This window comes from Manacus candei, unplaced genomic scaffold (genome assembly GCF_025592945.1).
Source record: "Manacus candei isolate 608988 ecotype Guabito, Panama unplaced genomic scaffold, ASM2559294v1 h1tg000050l, whole genome shotgun sequence".
In the NCBI taxonomy this organism is placed as follows: Eukaryota; Metazoa; Chordata; class Aves; order Passeriformes; family Pipridae; genus Manacus; species Manacus candei.
Window position 1 is genome coordinate 36,284,667 of NW_026138098.1, and position 17,609 is coordinate 36,302,275.

The window sequence follows — 17,609 nt, forward strand, 5'->3', positions numbered from 1 at the left end:
GATGATGTTACCACTGCCACAAATGTTTAAATATAGAACAGCCAGGCAGCTGCAATTAGCTAATGCAAGACTTTGACCTAATGCCACTGGAGAATTTAGATCCATTTTCCATTCCCACTCCTTCAGAAGGCAGAGGGTTTGCTGGAATTTGAGACTGTGGGGGGGCTTAATTTGCATTAAACTTGTTGAGGCACCAAAACAAGCCGGCCAGGTACGGAATTTAAGGCTCAAATTTAGGATTGTCCACCTGGAAAATGAGCCCTGTAGTCTTCTACTTCTCCAGCACTCCTGAGTCCTCTCCCTGCTTTGGTGTTTCTGCCAAATGAGGTGACTGTGAAGACTATTTTTGTGATGCAAATCTGGGGAACTCCAGGCCATTTCTATCATTCTTACAAAGAATAGCTTTTAATATTAAGCTTGTGTTAGTTGATACAAAAAAACCCCCTCCATGTCTAACCTCAATCTCAGTTCAGAATTACCTAGGAGTCATCTGGACTTTTTATTTTAAAAAAAGCCCAACCAAACAGGACTGACCACAGAATCCACAAGGACTTTGGGGCTCGGCTCAGTTGGGCAGCAAGCTCAGTCTTCCAAAGAAAATCCACCACAACCCCCCCAAATCCTGCAGGAGATGGCCAAGTGTGCTGTTTTCCATGGGGAGAGGAGAGGAGCCACCCTCGCTGCCCAGCTCAGCTCTCACTCATGAACCCCCCAGAGGAGGATACAAACCCTTTCTGATGTGAAATAGGAATATATTTTCGCTCCCAAACACAAGAAAATCCAATAAATAGGGAGTGTAGTTAAAGTCAAAACACCATCTTAAATAGGTGATGTCCAAAACCAGAGAAGGGGTCAAATTATTTAGATTGGGTCATTCTGCAGGATTCTAATGTAGGCAATGAACTGCATCCCAGTGGAAAAACAACAGCAGGAATGTTACTTGCACCTAAAGAAGACAATTGTAGAAGCAAAATAGAATTGTTTCTATTTTGCCCAAAGATATAAAATTAATACAAAACATATATTTTATATATATATGTTTATATGTAATATATTTTGTTATATATTGTTACATATTATGTTATATATTATGTTATTTATGTATATGTTTATATGTTATATATTTTCTATATAAAATAAAAATATTTTTATATATATATACACACACACACACACATATATATAGTAGAAGGTGTCCCTGCCCATGGCAGGAAGTTGGAATGAGATGTTCTCAAAAGTCCCCTCCAACCCCAACCATTCCATGATTCTGTGATGATGACAAATGAAAAAGGAGAGAGCCAACCTCTCTGCTTTTCCATGTCCTTGTTTCATAGGATCAGAGGTGGATTCTCCCAGGCTGGAACCACTCCAAAAATCATTGCTTTGCTTTATGGCTATAAAATTCCCCACCTTCCAAAACACACAGAAGCCAAAATCACTCAAGGCCTGATTTTGGTTCATTTTTAACAGTTATAACTCAGGTACAAATAATTATGGTTTTACACCTTGGTGCTTTTTCAGACTTTCTGGAAAAATGGCCATTGATGAGACAAAATCCAGGCCTCAATGGAAAAAAAAGAACAAAAGCTCTGAATGTTCCTTCCCCTTCCTCTCTCCCTGCCCCTGTTTACTATAAATCATAGATGTGTATTACATATGGTCAGTTCTGGTGACAGAGGAACTGAGACAATTCCAACTGACCCTGAGGAACTGGAAGTGTTAATAAATATTTCCCAGAGTGCAGAAAAATCCCCCTCAGAAGGATTTATCTTCCACGAAGAGGTGCCTGAACCTTCCAGACTATTTACGAGAGCATGGAGCAGCAGGATAAGGGGGAGTGGGTTCCCACTGCCAGAGAGCAGGGTTAGGTGGGATAGTGGGAAGGAATTCCTGGCTAGGAGGGTGGGGAGGCCCTGGCACAGGTTGCCCAGAGAAGCTGTGGCTGCCCCTGGATCCCTGGAAGTGTCCAAGGCCAGGTTGGAGCAACCTGGGACAGTGGAAGGTGTCCCTGCCCATGGCAGGGGGTGGAACTGGGTGAGCTTTGAGGTCCCTTCCAACCCAAACCATTCCAGGATTGTATTTGATTCTGGACACCCTGCTCACCACAGCCTTGCTCAGGAGCCTTTTCTCCTGCTCTCCAAGGGCTCCCAGCTCTGTGGGAACACAGGCTGTGCAAGTACAAACTATTCCATTCGCTCTGGAGACGTAAAGCTTTTCCCTAAACACACCTGTAGGAACTGGACACCAACTCTTCTGGAACTCTTGTGTCCATGACTCACCAACTGATTTCTTGCTGCCCATGTCTCCTGTTGAACCCCCTGTGTGGGCACAGCCTCTGTAATGACAAAGCTGTTTTTCCCAGGGGTTTTTGCTTGCTGTGCATTTCACCACACGTGCATTATTCAGACAGAAACCTGGATATCTTCACATCACATTAAATAACAACCAACTCTACAGCAGCACTCGGGAGTTGAACTGCAAATGCTCCAGCTTGCTGGGCATGCCCAAGGTCCTTGCTTTTTTCCCAGCCAGATCCATTCAAACCACCAAAAATAGCAGCAGCTGTTGCTGAGCGCAGCGTTTGCAAGCTGAGCTCTGCTAATCCCGACAGCTGAACTGCTCCATGAACAAAGCAGCGCCTTCTCCCACCCCCAGCCACAGAGGACAGCAAGCTTTTCCCACTAAACATATTTACCTTCTTCCTGGATGAAAGAGAAACCCCCATAATAAGATTCTTTGCCTTAGAACTTGCTTTCTTGCCAGTGTTTCTCGATTTTTAGGGAATGTCTTGCTCATATTGGTGCCTCCTCCAAGCCTATAGTGGTGCTCAGCAGGGCAGAACTTTCCTGTAGGGTCCAGAGAGTCACTCAGATGAGGGAGCTGAGGGAGCTGGGGGGGCTCAGCCTGGAGAAAAGGAGGCTCAGGGGGGACCTTCTGGCTCTGCAAGTCCCTGACAGGAGGGGGGAGCCGGGGGGGGGTCGGGCTCTGCTGCCAGGGAACAAGGGACAGGAGGAGAGGGAACGGCCTCCAGCTGTGCCAGGGGAGGCTCAGGTGGGACAGGAGGAGGAATTTCTCCCTGGAAAGGGTGGTGAGGCCTTGGCAGGGGCTGCCCAGGGAGGTTTGGAGTGCCCATCCCTGGAGGTGTCCCAGGAAGGCCTGGCCGTGGCACTCAGTGCTCTGGGCTGGGGGACAAGGTGGGCATCGGGCACAGGGGGGACTCGGTGACCTTGGAGGGCTTTTCCAACCTTAACAACTCCTGAGATTAGGGTTTTGAAGGAACTTTCCAAATCCAGGCCAGATTCAGCCCCCCTCCTGATCTAAACCTTACAGAGAAATTATAATTTGCATATCCAAATTACAGCCAAGCTGCACATGGTGCTTCTCCCTTCCTACCCCATGTTCAGCATCTCATTAATTTTGGGTGACCTGTGAGTGGAACAGGTAGGGAGATGGGTCTGGGTTAGGCTGGAAAATCAGTCAAGACTTAAAAAAAACCCACCTAAAATGTTGCTTGGAAAGGTTGTGGCTGCCCCTGGATCCCTGGAAGTGTCCAAGGCCAGGTTGGACGGGGCTTGGAGCAACCTGGGCTAGTGGGAGGTGTCCCTGCCCATGGCAGGGGGTGGCACTGGATGAGCTTTAAGGTCCCTTCCAACCCAAACCATCCTGTAATTCTATAATAAGATATAAAGAAAAATGATGGAGGCTTCATTTGAAGCCTTTAAGACGAGCTCTAGGCTGAGGTTTTGAAGGATGAATCCAGAACGAACTCCAAGTGGGCATCAGGGTGGAAAGTGTCCATGACAGTGACCTTATTTTCTTTGGAAAAGTCTGGATTCCACTGGTTGGGAAGGCACTAAATATTGTATCACAACGGGAGTGCTCTGAGACTCTACAGGGAAATAAATTGCAAAACTACACTCTAGAAACACACACTAAAAAAAGCACCATCCTTGGAAAATCTCGGCTGTTTAACAATTTCTAATCAAATAATCAACTGTGCTAAACCCCTTCAATTCTACATTTTGATCCCTCTGCTGAAAATTTGTTCTCGGTGCTTGTCAAGACACACAGCAAAGTTTTTTTATGAGCAAAGGGCACTGGGAAAATATATTCAAATGTGTGTCTTCCTGTAAAGCCCAGAGGTAAATATTATCTTTCAAAAGCGTCTAGAGGCAAAAGGCTAAAAAGCAGTGAGGAATGTCAACGATTTCATGCATAAAATCATTCCCATAAAAAGCAAACAGTGGAAGAAGGGTTATATGGCTAAAATATGTGAGACTCAATGGAAAAACCCGCTGCTGTGGTGCCTTGAAAATATCAAATGGACCCAAACTCCATCAAACCCCATAATGATCCTGCTCTGCTCCCCACTTTGGCTTTCTTTGCAAAATAGCACCTCTTTTTATGGCTTATTCCTTCCTCCAACAGAGGCTGCAGCCTCTGGCTGTACAGCTCATATCCTGATCCAGCCTCTGCCCCTATTTCACGGGTTGTGAACACATCTCAGCTTCCCAAACTTTGACAAGACCCTTCCCATCAAGAGACAGGCCTTGAGAACATGTTTCCATCAACAAAGGATGCACTGAATGTCAACAGGAGTTCAAAATCCAGGAACAGCTACAAAAAAACAGCTCTGCAGTGGTGCAACCCCATCTGACTGGGTGGCTGAAATGAAGCTCCTGCATATCCCAAGGAAGGGAATCTGCTGCAAGAAATTGAGAAGGGATGGGGAAAAAAGGGACAAATCATCCTAACCAGCATTTTGGGAGCTCAGGAGGAGCAATTTCGTTGTCACATGAATGTGGGATTTACTTGAATCCCTCTCTTAAATCCACTTCTTCCCCTTGATGGCACCCAAAAGGCCCATTCCCACAAAAGGATGGAGGCCAAAGAATTCACAGAATCCCAGAATCATTCAGGCTGGAAAAGCCCTCCAAGGTCACCGAGTCCCCCCTGTGCCCGATGCCCACCTTGTCCCCCAGCCCAGAGCACTGAGTGCCACGGCCAGGCCTTCCTGGGACACCTCCAGGGATGGGCACTCCAAACCTCCCTGGGCAGCCCCTGCCAAGGCCTCACCACCCTTTCCAGGGAGAAATTCCTCCTCCTGTCCAACCTGAGCCTCCCCTGGCACAGCTGGAGGTCAATCCTGACAATTAAAAATAAAAATTAGGAGATTCCAAATCAAAACCAGACCTTTCTAATAGAAAGAGCTTTGTAACAGCTGGGACATACAATTGGAAACTTCCACTAATAAATATCTGAATTCTGCATCTGTCAGGCCATAGGAAGACAATTGCACTGCTTTTTTTCATTGCCATCTAATTAATTCACTAATGGCTTTGTTTACAAAATGGGCTAGAGGCTGCAATAGATTTGATTGCACTTCAAAATCTGTGGCCAGATTCCTCTTAAAACCCAAATACAACTGAAAAGTGTCATAGTGTCCATTTAAAAAAGGTCTTGTATGGCCCCCATAAAATGTGGCTGAAACTTTATGTGTGTGGTTTTATGTGTGCCTTTACTCATCTCCATATTATAAAGGGGTTTTGCTTTTAGTGGTCCCCATCAAGCCAAAAAGACTTCAAGGGGGTCTGTGTAGCATATAAAAAAACATGCAGTAATGGCTTGGATTATAAAATAAGAAGAATTTTAGTAACTTTGCAACTATTAAAATCAAGCTAGAGAGAGCTGGGAGGATTTTTGAGAAAAGGAAGGGAATTTAGAGCAGTTTTTACAAATTGAAGCCTGTTCAGTGCCCAACCACCCTCTGGAGGAAGAACCTTTCCCTAAGATCCAACCTAACCCTGCCCTGGCACAGCTCCAGCCATTCCCTGGGTCCTGCCCCTGCTCAGGATGTAAAGCTCAAAAGCACATTTATTCCTTTAGAGTTCTTCAGGTTCAGGTGATAATGGTTTTCAAACCCACCCAACCCAAGCTCACCAGCTGTATGTGTTTGTGTTTCCAGGTAGGGCTACAGCAGGGAGACAATAAATATTAGGAGTAAAACTTCCTGGGGACCTCCTTCCCTAAAGACTTCAACAAGAAATCAGGGAAAACTGATCAGCAGTGGTTAGGAATATCTGACTCTGCTGCAGGATGGGATCTGCAGGTCCTTTGCAGCCCCAGGATGTGCCAAGCTGTGTGCCTTCCAGAGGACATGGACCTGAATTTTACCTGTGCTCAGCCACCACCTACACAAACTGATTTCAAGGCAGTAATGGCTCTAATCCCATATGTTCAGATACTCCCACGTATTTATTTCAGAGCTGTCAAAAATAATCTTGATCTAAACCCAAAAGAACTGACCTGGGGCAGACAATTGGGAGCGCAGGACTTAAATGAAAAGGAAATTAAGGCCCAAAGACAAGAGCAATAAAGTCCAGGAGAGATGATTTATGAGTGCTGGGGACACCTGACCCACATCCCTGTCCTTTGCAAAGCAGGACATGAACAGGAGGTGACACTCCCTATTCCCATGTGTTACTGAGGCACCCGGGGCCCAGCACAGGAGATGCTCAACTGACCCAAAGCAGAGAAGCTGAGCTGCAAAAAATAGTGGGTGCATCCCAAAAAGTCCACTCCTGTTATTTTCAGGGCAGACTGTGGTCTCTCCAACCCTGGATGGTTTATGCCCTCAAGAGAAACCTGGATAAAAGTTAATTACAAAGTCCAGTTAGGGATGAGGAAGAGCAACCACCAGTTGCCCTCTTGAGTGGTATGGGGGATGATCCCGGGGGATCTTGCCCACACTATAAAAATCCTCCTCCTTGCAATGTACTTATTTCATCAATTTTACTCTTGGAAAGCACAAAAATGTGAATGTTTTCCAGGAACATTCCTGCACTAACAGGCTCCTGTAACACACTCAGGCAATAAAAGAGTCAATTCCTCCACCGTGTTTTACATTTCGTTCCATTTTTAGCCTGAAATAATAAACCCATGTTTTTCATGGAGGAAGTGGAAGCAATTTTAGGCTCTGTTTTGACAAAAAGAATATTTTCTTGGTTTTACAACATTTCCCTCTGTGGTAAAGAAAAACAATAAAACCTGCAGCGTCGAGCTGCACTTTTAAATGTCTTTTATCCTTCTGGGTGCAATTCAGCATTAGCTAAAAATGAGCTGAACCAGCATTTTCCTGGTTAGCAGAGGGGCACCCACCCCTGAAGAAAACCCCTATGAGGTGATAGAAATGCTTTTGCCATCAGCAGGTTCAGGGCTTCCTGGAGGCTGCTGAGATGAAGGTGAAGGGACTTCAAAAGGGCACAACCCGGATTAAACTCCTGCTCTGAGGCATCCTCAGCAGATGACTACAGAAGGAGCAGGGAAAGGGAATGAGGGAGCTCTTGGGGCTCTCTTCCAAAACAACAGTTGCTAACAGCAAACAAATAACAAAGGAAACCCCAAACCCCAGGAAGGGACTGACACTCTCCCAGACACTCTCTCCTCCGCACAACTTTACAGACATCCAACCAGGAAAAGTCAGAAATAAATCCCAGGGGAGCTGTGCTCTGAACACAGAATTTACTGGTCACCTCAAAAACAGTCACCAAAACACCTCATTTTGCCCATTTTCCAACTCCCAGCACTACAGGTGCATTTGGCTCCCACAGGGCTCCAGAGCAGGGCTTTCCCTGAAGTTTTGTGATGGCAACAGTAACTCTGCTCCTTTTCTGCCCCTAACTTGCAGGAGTTCCTGACATATTCTGCCAGTGTCCGGTGTCAGAAGCTCCTCTGTGATGTAAAATACCTCCCTCTTTCTATTCTCAGTTTCTGTATTGATGGGATGTTACAAACGGGCCACTCAGGCTTTGCCTCAACAAAGAGCTCAAAATCCAACAGAGCAAAAAGCAAGCTCAGACTTTGTCTTTTCTCTACAGTTCTGCAACAAGTGAGGTAGCTTTCTGGGATGTTTTGCCACGGTGCAGGCACTGAATGTACAGCTGCCAGGAGCACTATCTCTAGACCTGAATTAGAAACTGCTTAGGAGCGACGTGGTACCTTTACTCCGGTAAGATTTTAGGTTGCCTTTTTAATCCTAGTGCTCAACAGCCACACAGGTTGTTTTTAAAAGGCCATAAATCAATGCCATGAACCACCTAGAGAGAAAATCACTGAATATTCTGAGCTGGAAGGGACCCATAAGGATCTTTGAATCCATTTCTTTAGTGAGTGGCCCATCTAGGGATCAACCCCACAACCTTAGTGTTAATCTCTCTCAGCCCACCACATAAATTCTTCTCGTTGCTGCAAAGCTTTCTTTGTACATTTTTTACTTCTCGGGGAACACGCTTTATCTTTCTTCACCCATTAGAAAACACACCATCCCACCATATAATTCAGGTGTAATTAAGAAAAAAGAGGGCTCACAACACAGGGCTGATGCCAGGAATAAGAAGAAAGGTCACCTACCAGCTCCACTCGGCCGAAGCCTCCGACTCCCAGGGTGTCGATGATGTTGAAGTCGGCCAGCTTCAGGTTGGCAAAGAAGGCAGCTTCGGCTTCGTATCTGGAGGTTTTGAGGCGAAAAAAGGGAAATTTCTTAGAGGTGCAGCCAGGGGCACCGTGTGCCACCGCGCCCGCCCGGCGCCAGCGCGGGGGCGCAGCCTTTACCTGCCGCGTGGCCATCGGGGCTCTTAGGGTTTGCTTTTGCTCATGGGCTTTTGCTGGTCCCAGTTCCAGCCTCGCTCCGGTTTTCCAAGGGGGAATAGCAAACCTCCCCTAGGCATGGCCACAAAGCAAACGCCTGGCACTGCAATTCAGCTCCAGCCACCCGCCGGGCATTTTCAGGTGATCTTCTCCTGCCTGGTTTGGTTGGTTTTTTTGGGTTTTGGTTTGGTTTTTTTTTTTGGTGTCTTTGAGTATTTTTGCAAGATAAAAGTCTCTCATAGGAGTTTCTCTTATCCACAGGCCGGCAGTAGTTTCTATAAATGTTTATTGGAAATGGCAAGATCATTAAGGTCCCTGGAGAGAAATCACAGCCAGGTTTTATGAAATCAGATCCGATAAGCTGTGGGCTGGTGTGCAAATGCCTGAAATGAATGACTTCAGTCACATATCAACATTCCTATGAGGATATCTTCCCTTCTTTTCCTCCTGTAAACTCACTCGGAGTAGCTGTCCCAACCCAGGTTCCAAAATCCAGATGCTCCCTGTCTTTAGCCCGTGTCCAACTGGCTCCCACAGGCGTCCACCAAAGCCCCTGACCAGGGGTAGCATGCAAATCAAACACATGCAAGCCTGCCAAAATAAGCTTCCCATGACTACCCCCATGAACATGAGTCCTCCAAAATAGCTCCTTGTTAAGGTTCGTGCTATTTTTAGAAAAGGCTCGGAGGGGAAATGGATGAACAGGATCCACCCTCTCAATAAAATGTGACATTCAGCTGCCGGAGAGTCCCCGCGAGCGCCCGACCTTTGGCCGGTGGCAGCACGGACTTGTATGGGAAAAGGGAGTTGGCTGGATTATGGAGGGAGGCATGGAGGGTGTACAGGGGCAGCTGGGTGGTTTGCAGGACTTAATTTGAGCAATTAACAGACTACAATCACCTGTTTCACCTGGAGGCTTCACTCGTGCAGGGTAACGGAGTGACAAACCGTCCCGGTGGGAACCACGGACACACAAATCCACCCGGCCAGCTTTTGAACGTCCCCTGTCCGTCACGGCCTGTCTCTATTTCATTAGCAGCTTGCAATTGATTTCCTGACTGATTCCCTTCAAACCACCTTCCTTAGTCTATTTAAAACTCCAATGACACTGGGGGACAGAGAGCAAAGACCCATCATTTTTCAAGCGAAAAGGGGAAAAATCGGTGTCAAGAAATGCGAAAGGTCTCGCCATCGAGCCCCAGACCCGATGCAATAAAGCACAATTTTCTCTCGGGGAGGGGGGTGTGGTGCTGTCAGCAAATTACTTCAGCTCTGCTTTATTATTTATGCTGTCACCAGATCCCCTGGGTGACCTTGCTCCTGATGCATCCGACTTTGGAAACCAATGAGCGCAGAGCCTGCTCTGAACTTGGGATAACCTTGTTATTGATCGCTCCGTGCTCCTCACGAGCTGCATATTAAACCAGCCACCAGAACACCTCTGCTGAATCCACCACATGTTCAGACATCCCCTTCTAAATCACAGCAGACACGTCGTTTTAGGGGTGACAGAGCAAAGAGACGGCTCTAATTTTCGGGATAAAAAATTAGAGCACTGGTACAGACCAGTTAAACACCCTTAACGATTTATAATTGTTATGAAGGTGAATTCCCAGCACGGAAGATTCCCCTTCAACAGCCAAACTTCAGGTCAGGAGGCAAAAAATGGGTTGGCTTGGAAGGCACCTTAAAGACCATCTAGTTCCAACCTTCCTGCCATGGGCAGGGACACCTTCCACCAGACCAGGCTGTGCAAGCTGAAAGCTTCTGGGTTTTCACTGGAACATGTAAAAAGAGGGGTTCAGGTGTTATTTTGCTTAGAAAATGTACTTGCAGCGTTCTCATCATTGCTCTTGGAAATCTCTTGGCTAATTCTCTGCTCAGGTGGAGTTTGTACACGCAGGTAGATGAAACAGATTGGATGCAGTTTTTCCAGAGGTGCCACAAGCATCCAAAACACAAAAGAAATGCCCAAAATAAACAGTGAAACCAAAACACGGGCAAAATCAAACAAACAAGCCCTTCTCATGCCTACTAACAACAGACCCAGCTGAATTCTGTTTTATTCCCACCTACAAGGGTCAAAGTCCATGTTAACACCAAATTCCTACGAACTTACAGTTGTTATGCACTTCAGTCCTGCAAAGCTTAAGGATAAATAACTCCAACAGAAAGATCAAAATGCAAATATTCCCCTGCCATCTCCTAAATCAGAAACTGGGGGGTATGATCCTTATCCTGAAATTTAGAACAGGAATTCACCTCCTGTCCTCCAACTTGCTTAAGCTGAGTTTGCTGCTCCCTAAAACTCCCAAGGTTTTCCAGTGTGTGCTCCTCGCTCCACACATTTATAGGGACAAACATATGTGATGGCATATTTATCACCTCCAAAAGTAAAGAGACTCTTTCAAGGCACTGGGAGGGCAGTGCCAAGAAATACAGGAATAGTTGAAATGTTAATTTTGGTGTGTCTGTAGGAAAACATTCAGTTCTGGACCAGGATAAAGATACTGAGGAGGATCCTTGGGATAGTCACAGAATGGGTCAGGCTGGAAGGGACCACAGTGGAGCATCTGGTCCCACCTCCCTGCTCCCATCTCAGAGCATGTGGCACAGGATTGTGACCAGACAGCTCTGGAATACCCCCAAACTCCCATCAATTCTATTCTAAATCCGCAGCCTTGTGCTGGTGTTCCCAAACTTTCCAGAGGGGAAAACGCTTTCCTGACCTCTGGAAGAGCTGGTGATTTAGTTCCTAAATTAATAAATGACAGGTGTGTTGGGAAGACACCTCGGGCAAGCCCAGGGCAGGATCAGCGTTCCTGGCATGGTCAGTGAGGTGCTGGAGTGACACAGAGGAAAGGCTGGAATGTCCTGGGCTGGGATTTCTGGGGTTGTGTGTCTCTAGCTGAATCAGGGGTAAGTAAGAGAGAACCCTTCTCTGGATATTTTGGTAACTGTGCTGGCTCACAGGCCAAAATGCCAGGAGAATCATAGCTGGAAGCACACAAAAAGAAAAGATACCTGGGAAAAATGGGAAAACCAAGGAAAAGCTGGTGCTTTAATAAAGACCTTTTAAAAACGAAGGCTGTGATTCTCACAAGAGCTCGTGGGAGGCCAGGAATCAATTCCCAATGCACTCTTAAGGTGTTTTTTGCTTCTTGATAGTGGGTCTTGTCACCTACCCTACAGCAAACAGAGGCTGGCAGAGCTGGGGCTGACAGGAGAGGTGGGACATCAGGAACCAGCACAGGGAAAGAGGGATTCAGATCTAAGTGAAACAGGAGCATCCTGCAGAACCCCTCAGGCTCTTCTCCAAGGTTTCCTGCAAATCTGAATGACAGAGGGACCTACTGAGGCCTCAGTGGCTTCCTGCAGCCACCTGGCCCTGAGGGGTATCCATGTGCTCCCATGGAAGAGCTGGGCCTTGGCAACACCACTTCTTTCTCTCCCTGCAAAGGAAACACATCCTCCTAAGGAGCTGCCTTGCTCCAGCTCCTCTTGGGCATGGAGAGGCATCACGTGGAAGAAACCTGAGTGATCAGGGGGCTCAGGAGTAAATACCATCACCCACATGTCCCATCTCTTTGGAATGGCAGCACAGGAACCACGGCCCAAGCGTTTGGGCAATGCCTGCTATGCACAAGGGGAGAGGAAATCATGTGGCTTCTTGCACTGCTGGAGGTTCCCAACCATTTCAGTGAGCCATCACCTCCTAGCACAGTGATTGCTCCGAGAGCTACCCCAAGCTTTCCCTCCCAGAACCACAAATAAAACAAAAAAAATATGATTAAACAACCATCTCACCTAGGCAGCTAAAAGGGATAAATGAGAACATGTGAGGAGCAAAGGTTTGCAATTATCCAACTGCTCAGCTTTACTAAACTAGCTCACGATTCCCATCACATGAGCCAACTGTGTTGGGAAACATTAGACATCTGTTAGCAAACTGTCATCCTGAGAGCAAACTTGGCTCCTTTCCACCTGCATGCTGCCAACCAGACAGAAATTGCCACCAAATGGGAACCAACCCCCAGCTCCCTGATAGGAACAGTTTGGGTGGATAAAACCCGAATTTCGGAGCCCTCCCCGGTGACAGACACCTGGTTGTTTAACAGCTCTTTGGTCAGCTTTATATCCATGGCTGAGGCCATGTCCTGCTGCAGAGGGAACCACTGGATCTCTGCAAAGACTGGGGCAACTACAACAACATCATTTGGGTGGTGAGGATCAGACCCAGCCCGTGAGAACACACACCTGAAAGGAGCCTGAGAGCCACAAATGGGGGGGGGGGGAGAAATCCACCCAAAACCCCCCTTATTTCTGTGTCCACTAAAGAAAAGAGTCCATCTCCTTATGGTTCTTAAGATATAGCAAGATTCTTAAGGGATCACAGAAGCACAGAATCACAGACTGGTTGGGGTTGGAAGGGAGCTTAAAGCTCATCCAGTGCCACCCCCTGCCATGGGCAGGGACACCTCCCACTAGCCCAGGCGGCTCCAAGCCCCGTCCAACCTGGCCTTGGACACTTAAATTCTATTTAAATGCTGCTTCAGCTGGTGTGGCACTTAAAAAAAAAAATCAGTCTGTGTAAATGAAAGCAAAAATTCCCCCAGATCTTCAGTTTTGTGGCTGTTCTTTCCCTGCTTCTGAAGATACATATTTTAATCGTGATGAAATGACCCACCTGGGTCTAGTCTGCCCATGGTACCCATGGCCTGCCTGGCACCCTGAAGTCATGGGAGGCTTCCTGGATTGGATTCATGACTTAAGAGAGATGCAATTCCAAAGGGGAATGAGAAGTGGCAGGGACATGGATCGAGTTCATGTAACAAGGAGGTTTCATTGTCAGAAAGCGATGGAAGGAGGAGCAGATGCAGCAAATGGAGGCAGGGCTCCCATGCCTTCCCTTCCCACCAGCTCCAATGGCTCCAAAAAGCCCAGGATCACGTGTTCCCAAGCGATTTTGGGCAAGGGGAAGTCTGTGGATGGTCATATGGGCGAAAGCAAAATAAAAAGCACCTCGTGTCATGCCCACACGAGGTCCTTACCTTCACCCTGTGTGAGGGGGCTCAGGAGATTTAACCACACTCAGGCAACAGACAGAAGCAGGGACAGCGACTGTATTTTACACAACCAGCAAGATCCAGAGCCTGGGAATGCCTGAAAGCAAATTCTGGAGAGGCGTTGAGAGCAAATCCGTATTCCTTCCTGGTGTGTTGCCACTCATCCTCTCAGAGGTCCCACCCCATGTGCAAACCCTTCTTATCTGGCATTCCCTGCATGTATCAATCCTTTGGGTCAGGACATTCTGAGGGGGGAGAGATCCCTTGGCAAAGCATTGCAGCAGAACAAAACGAGTGAGGGTATGAACCCAAACCCCTGGTGGGTTGGTGTGAACCCAAACCCCTGTTAACACGCTCCTCAGACTTCTCCAGGGGTCTGACCCTTCAAGGTGAAGAGCACTCTCAGGCCCCCATGGAATTGTATGAGCTGAAAGAGGGATGCTCACCCCAAAATCACCCTCAGGCAGAGCAGGCAGCGAGAGCAGGCAATAACTATCTCCCAAATCCCACCCCTCTGGATGGGAAAGGCCTCTGCCTTGTGCTTCTTCCTGAGGGACCCAATGTCCATCTCCCTCATGATGCACAAATGCACCTGTGACATTCCCAGCATCCCTTTCCATAACTGCTGTCATTTGACACCAAAGGTATCAAGGAAAGGCCCAGCTCTTTGCCTGCTTTACTGTCAACCACAGAACGTCACAGAAAAGCTGAATTCACTTCAGGCTCTGTCACACTATTGCCATTTATTAGCAATAAACAGCATGTTCACAAACACAGGGATGACAAAATTATTCCAGGACATCTCCACTGGCAGGGAAAGCAGGAAAACACTGATGGGAGACAGTGAGCTGTCAGATAAAAGTACCAGCATGAGATGACTGTGACAGCTCCCATGGGCCTGAAGGATCCTGCTGCCCACCCAGCCCTGAATGGTGGTAACCAGGGAGCCATTCCCTAAATCCCAGTGGGGTTCTCTGCCCTTCCACACAGACTGATGGCACGTTAGTGTGCCCACAGATCATTTCTGCCTGGTATTTGCTATCCCAATGCCAAGCCATTCCTGGAGGGATGGATGCCGTGGTGTTACCCCCCCAACTCGACTGGTCAGAGAGGGTTTACTGGCAGATGAGGGTTTGCTGCCCTGCCCCAAGGAAGACCAAGAAGAACTTCAAGCTCATCAACCACTCTGGCATTTTTTCTAATTGCAAACACCACTGAAAGAGTGAAAGGTGTGTATGGATCTACCTACAGGGAGCTGCAGACAGATGGATGCAGGGAGAAAGTATGAGAGCTAATAACCCAGTTTTTCCTGAGTTCAGGTCTCCTCCTTCCAGCCCATCCTTCTGAGGTCAGCAATGCAGTGGCTTTAACTCCTGGTTTAGCTGCTACCACTTCCTTCTACGTCTTACACCTTCAACTGAAAATCCAAATCAAGAGCCACTTTATTTGGATTTTGAAAAGCAATGTGCTGGTGGTGACAATGGGATTGAAAGCTCCAGCTGCACAGACCATTGCACTGAAAAGAAAGGCTGTCTTTCTTTTCCAGTTCATGTTGTCAGGGGTGGGAATTTCTCTGGGACCCCCCATCACTCCAGCTTGCAGTGTACTTGCCTTTCATGCCTTTCACATCAGGAGAAAATAGCATTACCTCCTGGTTTAGATTTTCTTACAGAAAGTGAACATTTGAGTGGCAGCTAAACCAGACATTAAAGCTATGGCATCTCTAACTTCCTCTGGGAGGGGAAGGAGATCTGAAATTAAAAACATAGAGTTAAAAAACTAACAGGTTACTTTTTATTCCCCCTCCTCCCCCCCTGTTTTAAAAGCACATAACTTTCCAATTAGAGCTTGGCAACAGGAACATGATATTGTGCTGTTACACTAAGCTGTGCTCACAGACTAAGCTGTGCTCAGAGACTAAGCTGTGCTCATCCCAAGCTGGTCCTGGACTTAAGCAAATAGATTTGTTTGAATTATGGGGCTTTGAAGACCTGCTGCTGCACAGAGACCAATTTCACCCAGAAATGGAACTGAATGCACTCAACTGCAGCCAAACCAGCTCAGAAAGTGCTTCCCATGATCCAGGCTCTTTCAGAAGCCTGAATTCTGGAGTGTTGCTGAAATCCTAAATGTGCCAAGAGATTGGTGATTGCTTATTAAACAACTCGTGCTTGCTGGGTTCAGTGCCTCCCACCCAGCACTGCAGAGGGTGGACAGAGTTTCTGGAGACAGGATGTGTAAGGAGAAAATGCCTTCAAATCCAAATTTCACCCTTTTTTTGTCACCATGGGATCCTCTCCTCTTGTAACACAGGGCAGTGCCTCATTCCCTTGAAAATCCACGGCTGCTCCCGTGGGCCCAAGCTCACAAAACCCAACCCTTTGCTCGAGCAGACACCAGGGCTTTGTGTCCCTGTGGGTGTGCTTGGACTGCACCCTGTTCCTGCACATCCACACAATGCTGGTGTGCCAGAAACAAGCCCAAATTCTGGGAGAAGAACCAAAGAAACCGGGATAGAAAATGCCAGCTGATGGTAACTCTGTGCAGACACAAAGCAGAGTGATTTCAGTAAGGCACAAGGTTCTCAGGAGGGTTTTTAGGGAACATGGTCCCTGGTTTTCACTGGAAGTCAGTGGGAGGTCACTGTGGAAATGCTTATTTTTGTTTTCTAGATGCACATGTTTCTCCCTCGACTTCTAACAAAACACCCTGGTGCTTCCAACAGGACTCTCTCAGGGTCCTGCTCTGGGAAGTCCTGGATTCAGCTCTGGCCAAAATAACATTTGCACTTTTGTAATAGTCCTAATGCTGAGAATGTCCTGAAATAGTTCAAACAAGACACCCTACAGAATAGTCTGACTTCCAAACCCAAGCTTTTAATCCATTTTAATTAAAAGGGGCGGAGGGAGGATGTGCAGTATTCCTTCCTCTGGTGGTGTTTCCTGTCCTGTGCAGTATTACAAGATATTGCTTAAGGATGGGGGTTGTTTCTTCTCTTTTCCCTCCCTTTTTTTCTTGTATCTTTTTTTAACTCTGGAAGTTTTTAGATGGAGAGCAAAGAAGCTGCCTCACTGCTGCCATGTCACGTCTCATCACACCACACCGTGGCTCAGAGGGGAGGGATCCAACCCAAAAGAGTTGCTGATGCCACTTTTGGCTTTACCTGGGTGGGAAACTCATTGGGGACTGGACAAATAAAACATGAGGACATTTTTCCAACTCCAAGACCTGAAATTCCAGGCTCAACAAACTCCTGACTTCTCACAGCACCTCAAACACTGAACTCAGACCTTGACACCTCCACTTCACTCCAAGGGGAAAAGCATCCAAAAGATCATACAAAATGTTATTTATCAACAGCCTTTCCCCCCTGACAAATCCATGTTCAAATCACACCCTTCTGTAAATAATTTCCCCGACAGTTCAACGTTTTATTAGAAAATTCCCTACCAGTTTGCCTTGGGCTGTGGCATCACCACAGTGCCAGTGGAACTCCTGGTTTACTCTCCCACCCTACAAATATCCCAATATCATGATGTTTCCATGCCAGTAGTGGTTTTTTTTTTTTTAAGTTTTATTGTGATTTTTTTCAGGGTATTCAGCTGTAATATTCCAGCTCTTACACAGTTCATTGAAGGACTGCCCAGGACTTTTTGCCTAGAGCATATTATTTCCTAGATAATTCTTCCTGTGGGTCACTACTCAGATAAAATTTGGGTTTAAACCCCCAGAGGCTGAATCAGCTCCAGTTTGGGTGTACTGGGCAATACTGATTTACAGGGTAGCACTCACATCCCAGCTTCTAAAAGAGTACAAAATCAGTGAAAACTAAACTTCCCATGGTGATGTTAAATCCCCTTGGAGAATCTGGAAGGAAAAAATGGTATTATGGCAAGG

The 17,609-nt window shown here is 46.9% G+C and overlaps 1 protein-coding gene across 5 annotated transcripts in view; it reads right to left on the reverse strand.

Moving 5' to 3' along the window:
- PRKG1 (protein kinase cGMP-dependent 1) overlaps positions 1 to 17,609 on the reverse strand; it is a 377,420-nt gene that overhangs the window by 14,549 nt on the left and 345,262 nt on the right. For 4 of the 5 annotated variants that reach the window (XM_051799629.1, XM_051799628.1, XM_051799630.1 and 1 more), the window contains one exon: positions 8,410 to 8,506. In XM_051799629.1, coding sequence (XP_051655589.1) covers positions 8,410 to 8,506 — 97 coding nt within the window. Of the gene's footprint in view, positions 1 to 8,409; positions 8,507 to 8,610; positions 9,204 to 17,609 lie in introns of those variants that run through there. The other variant, XM_051799632.1, reaches the window with a different exon arrangement.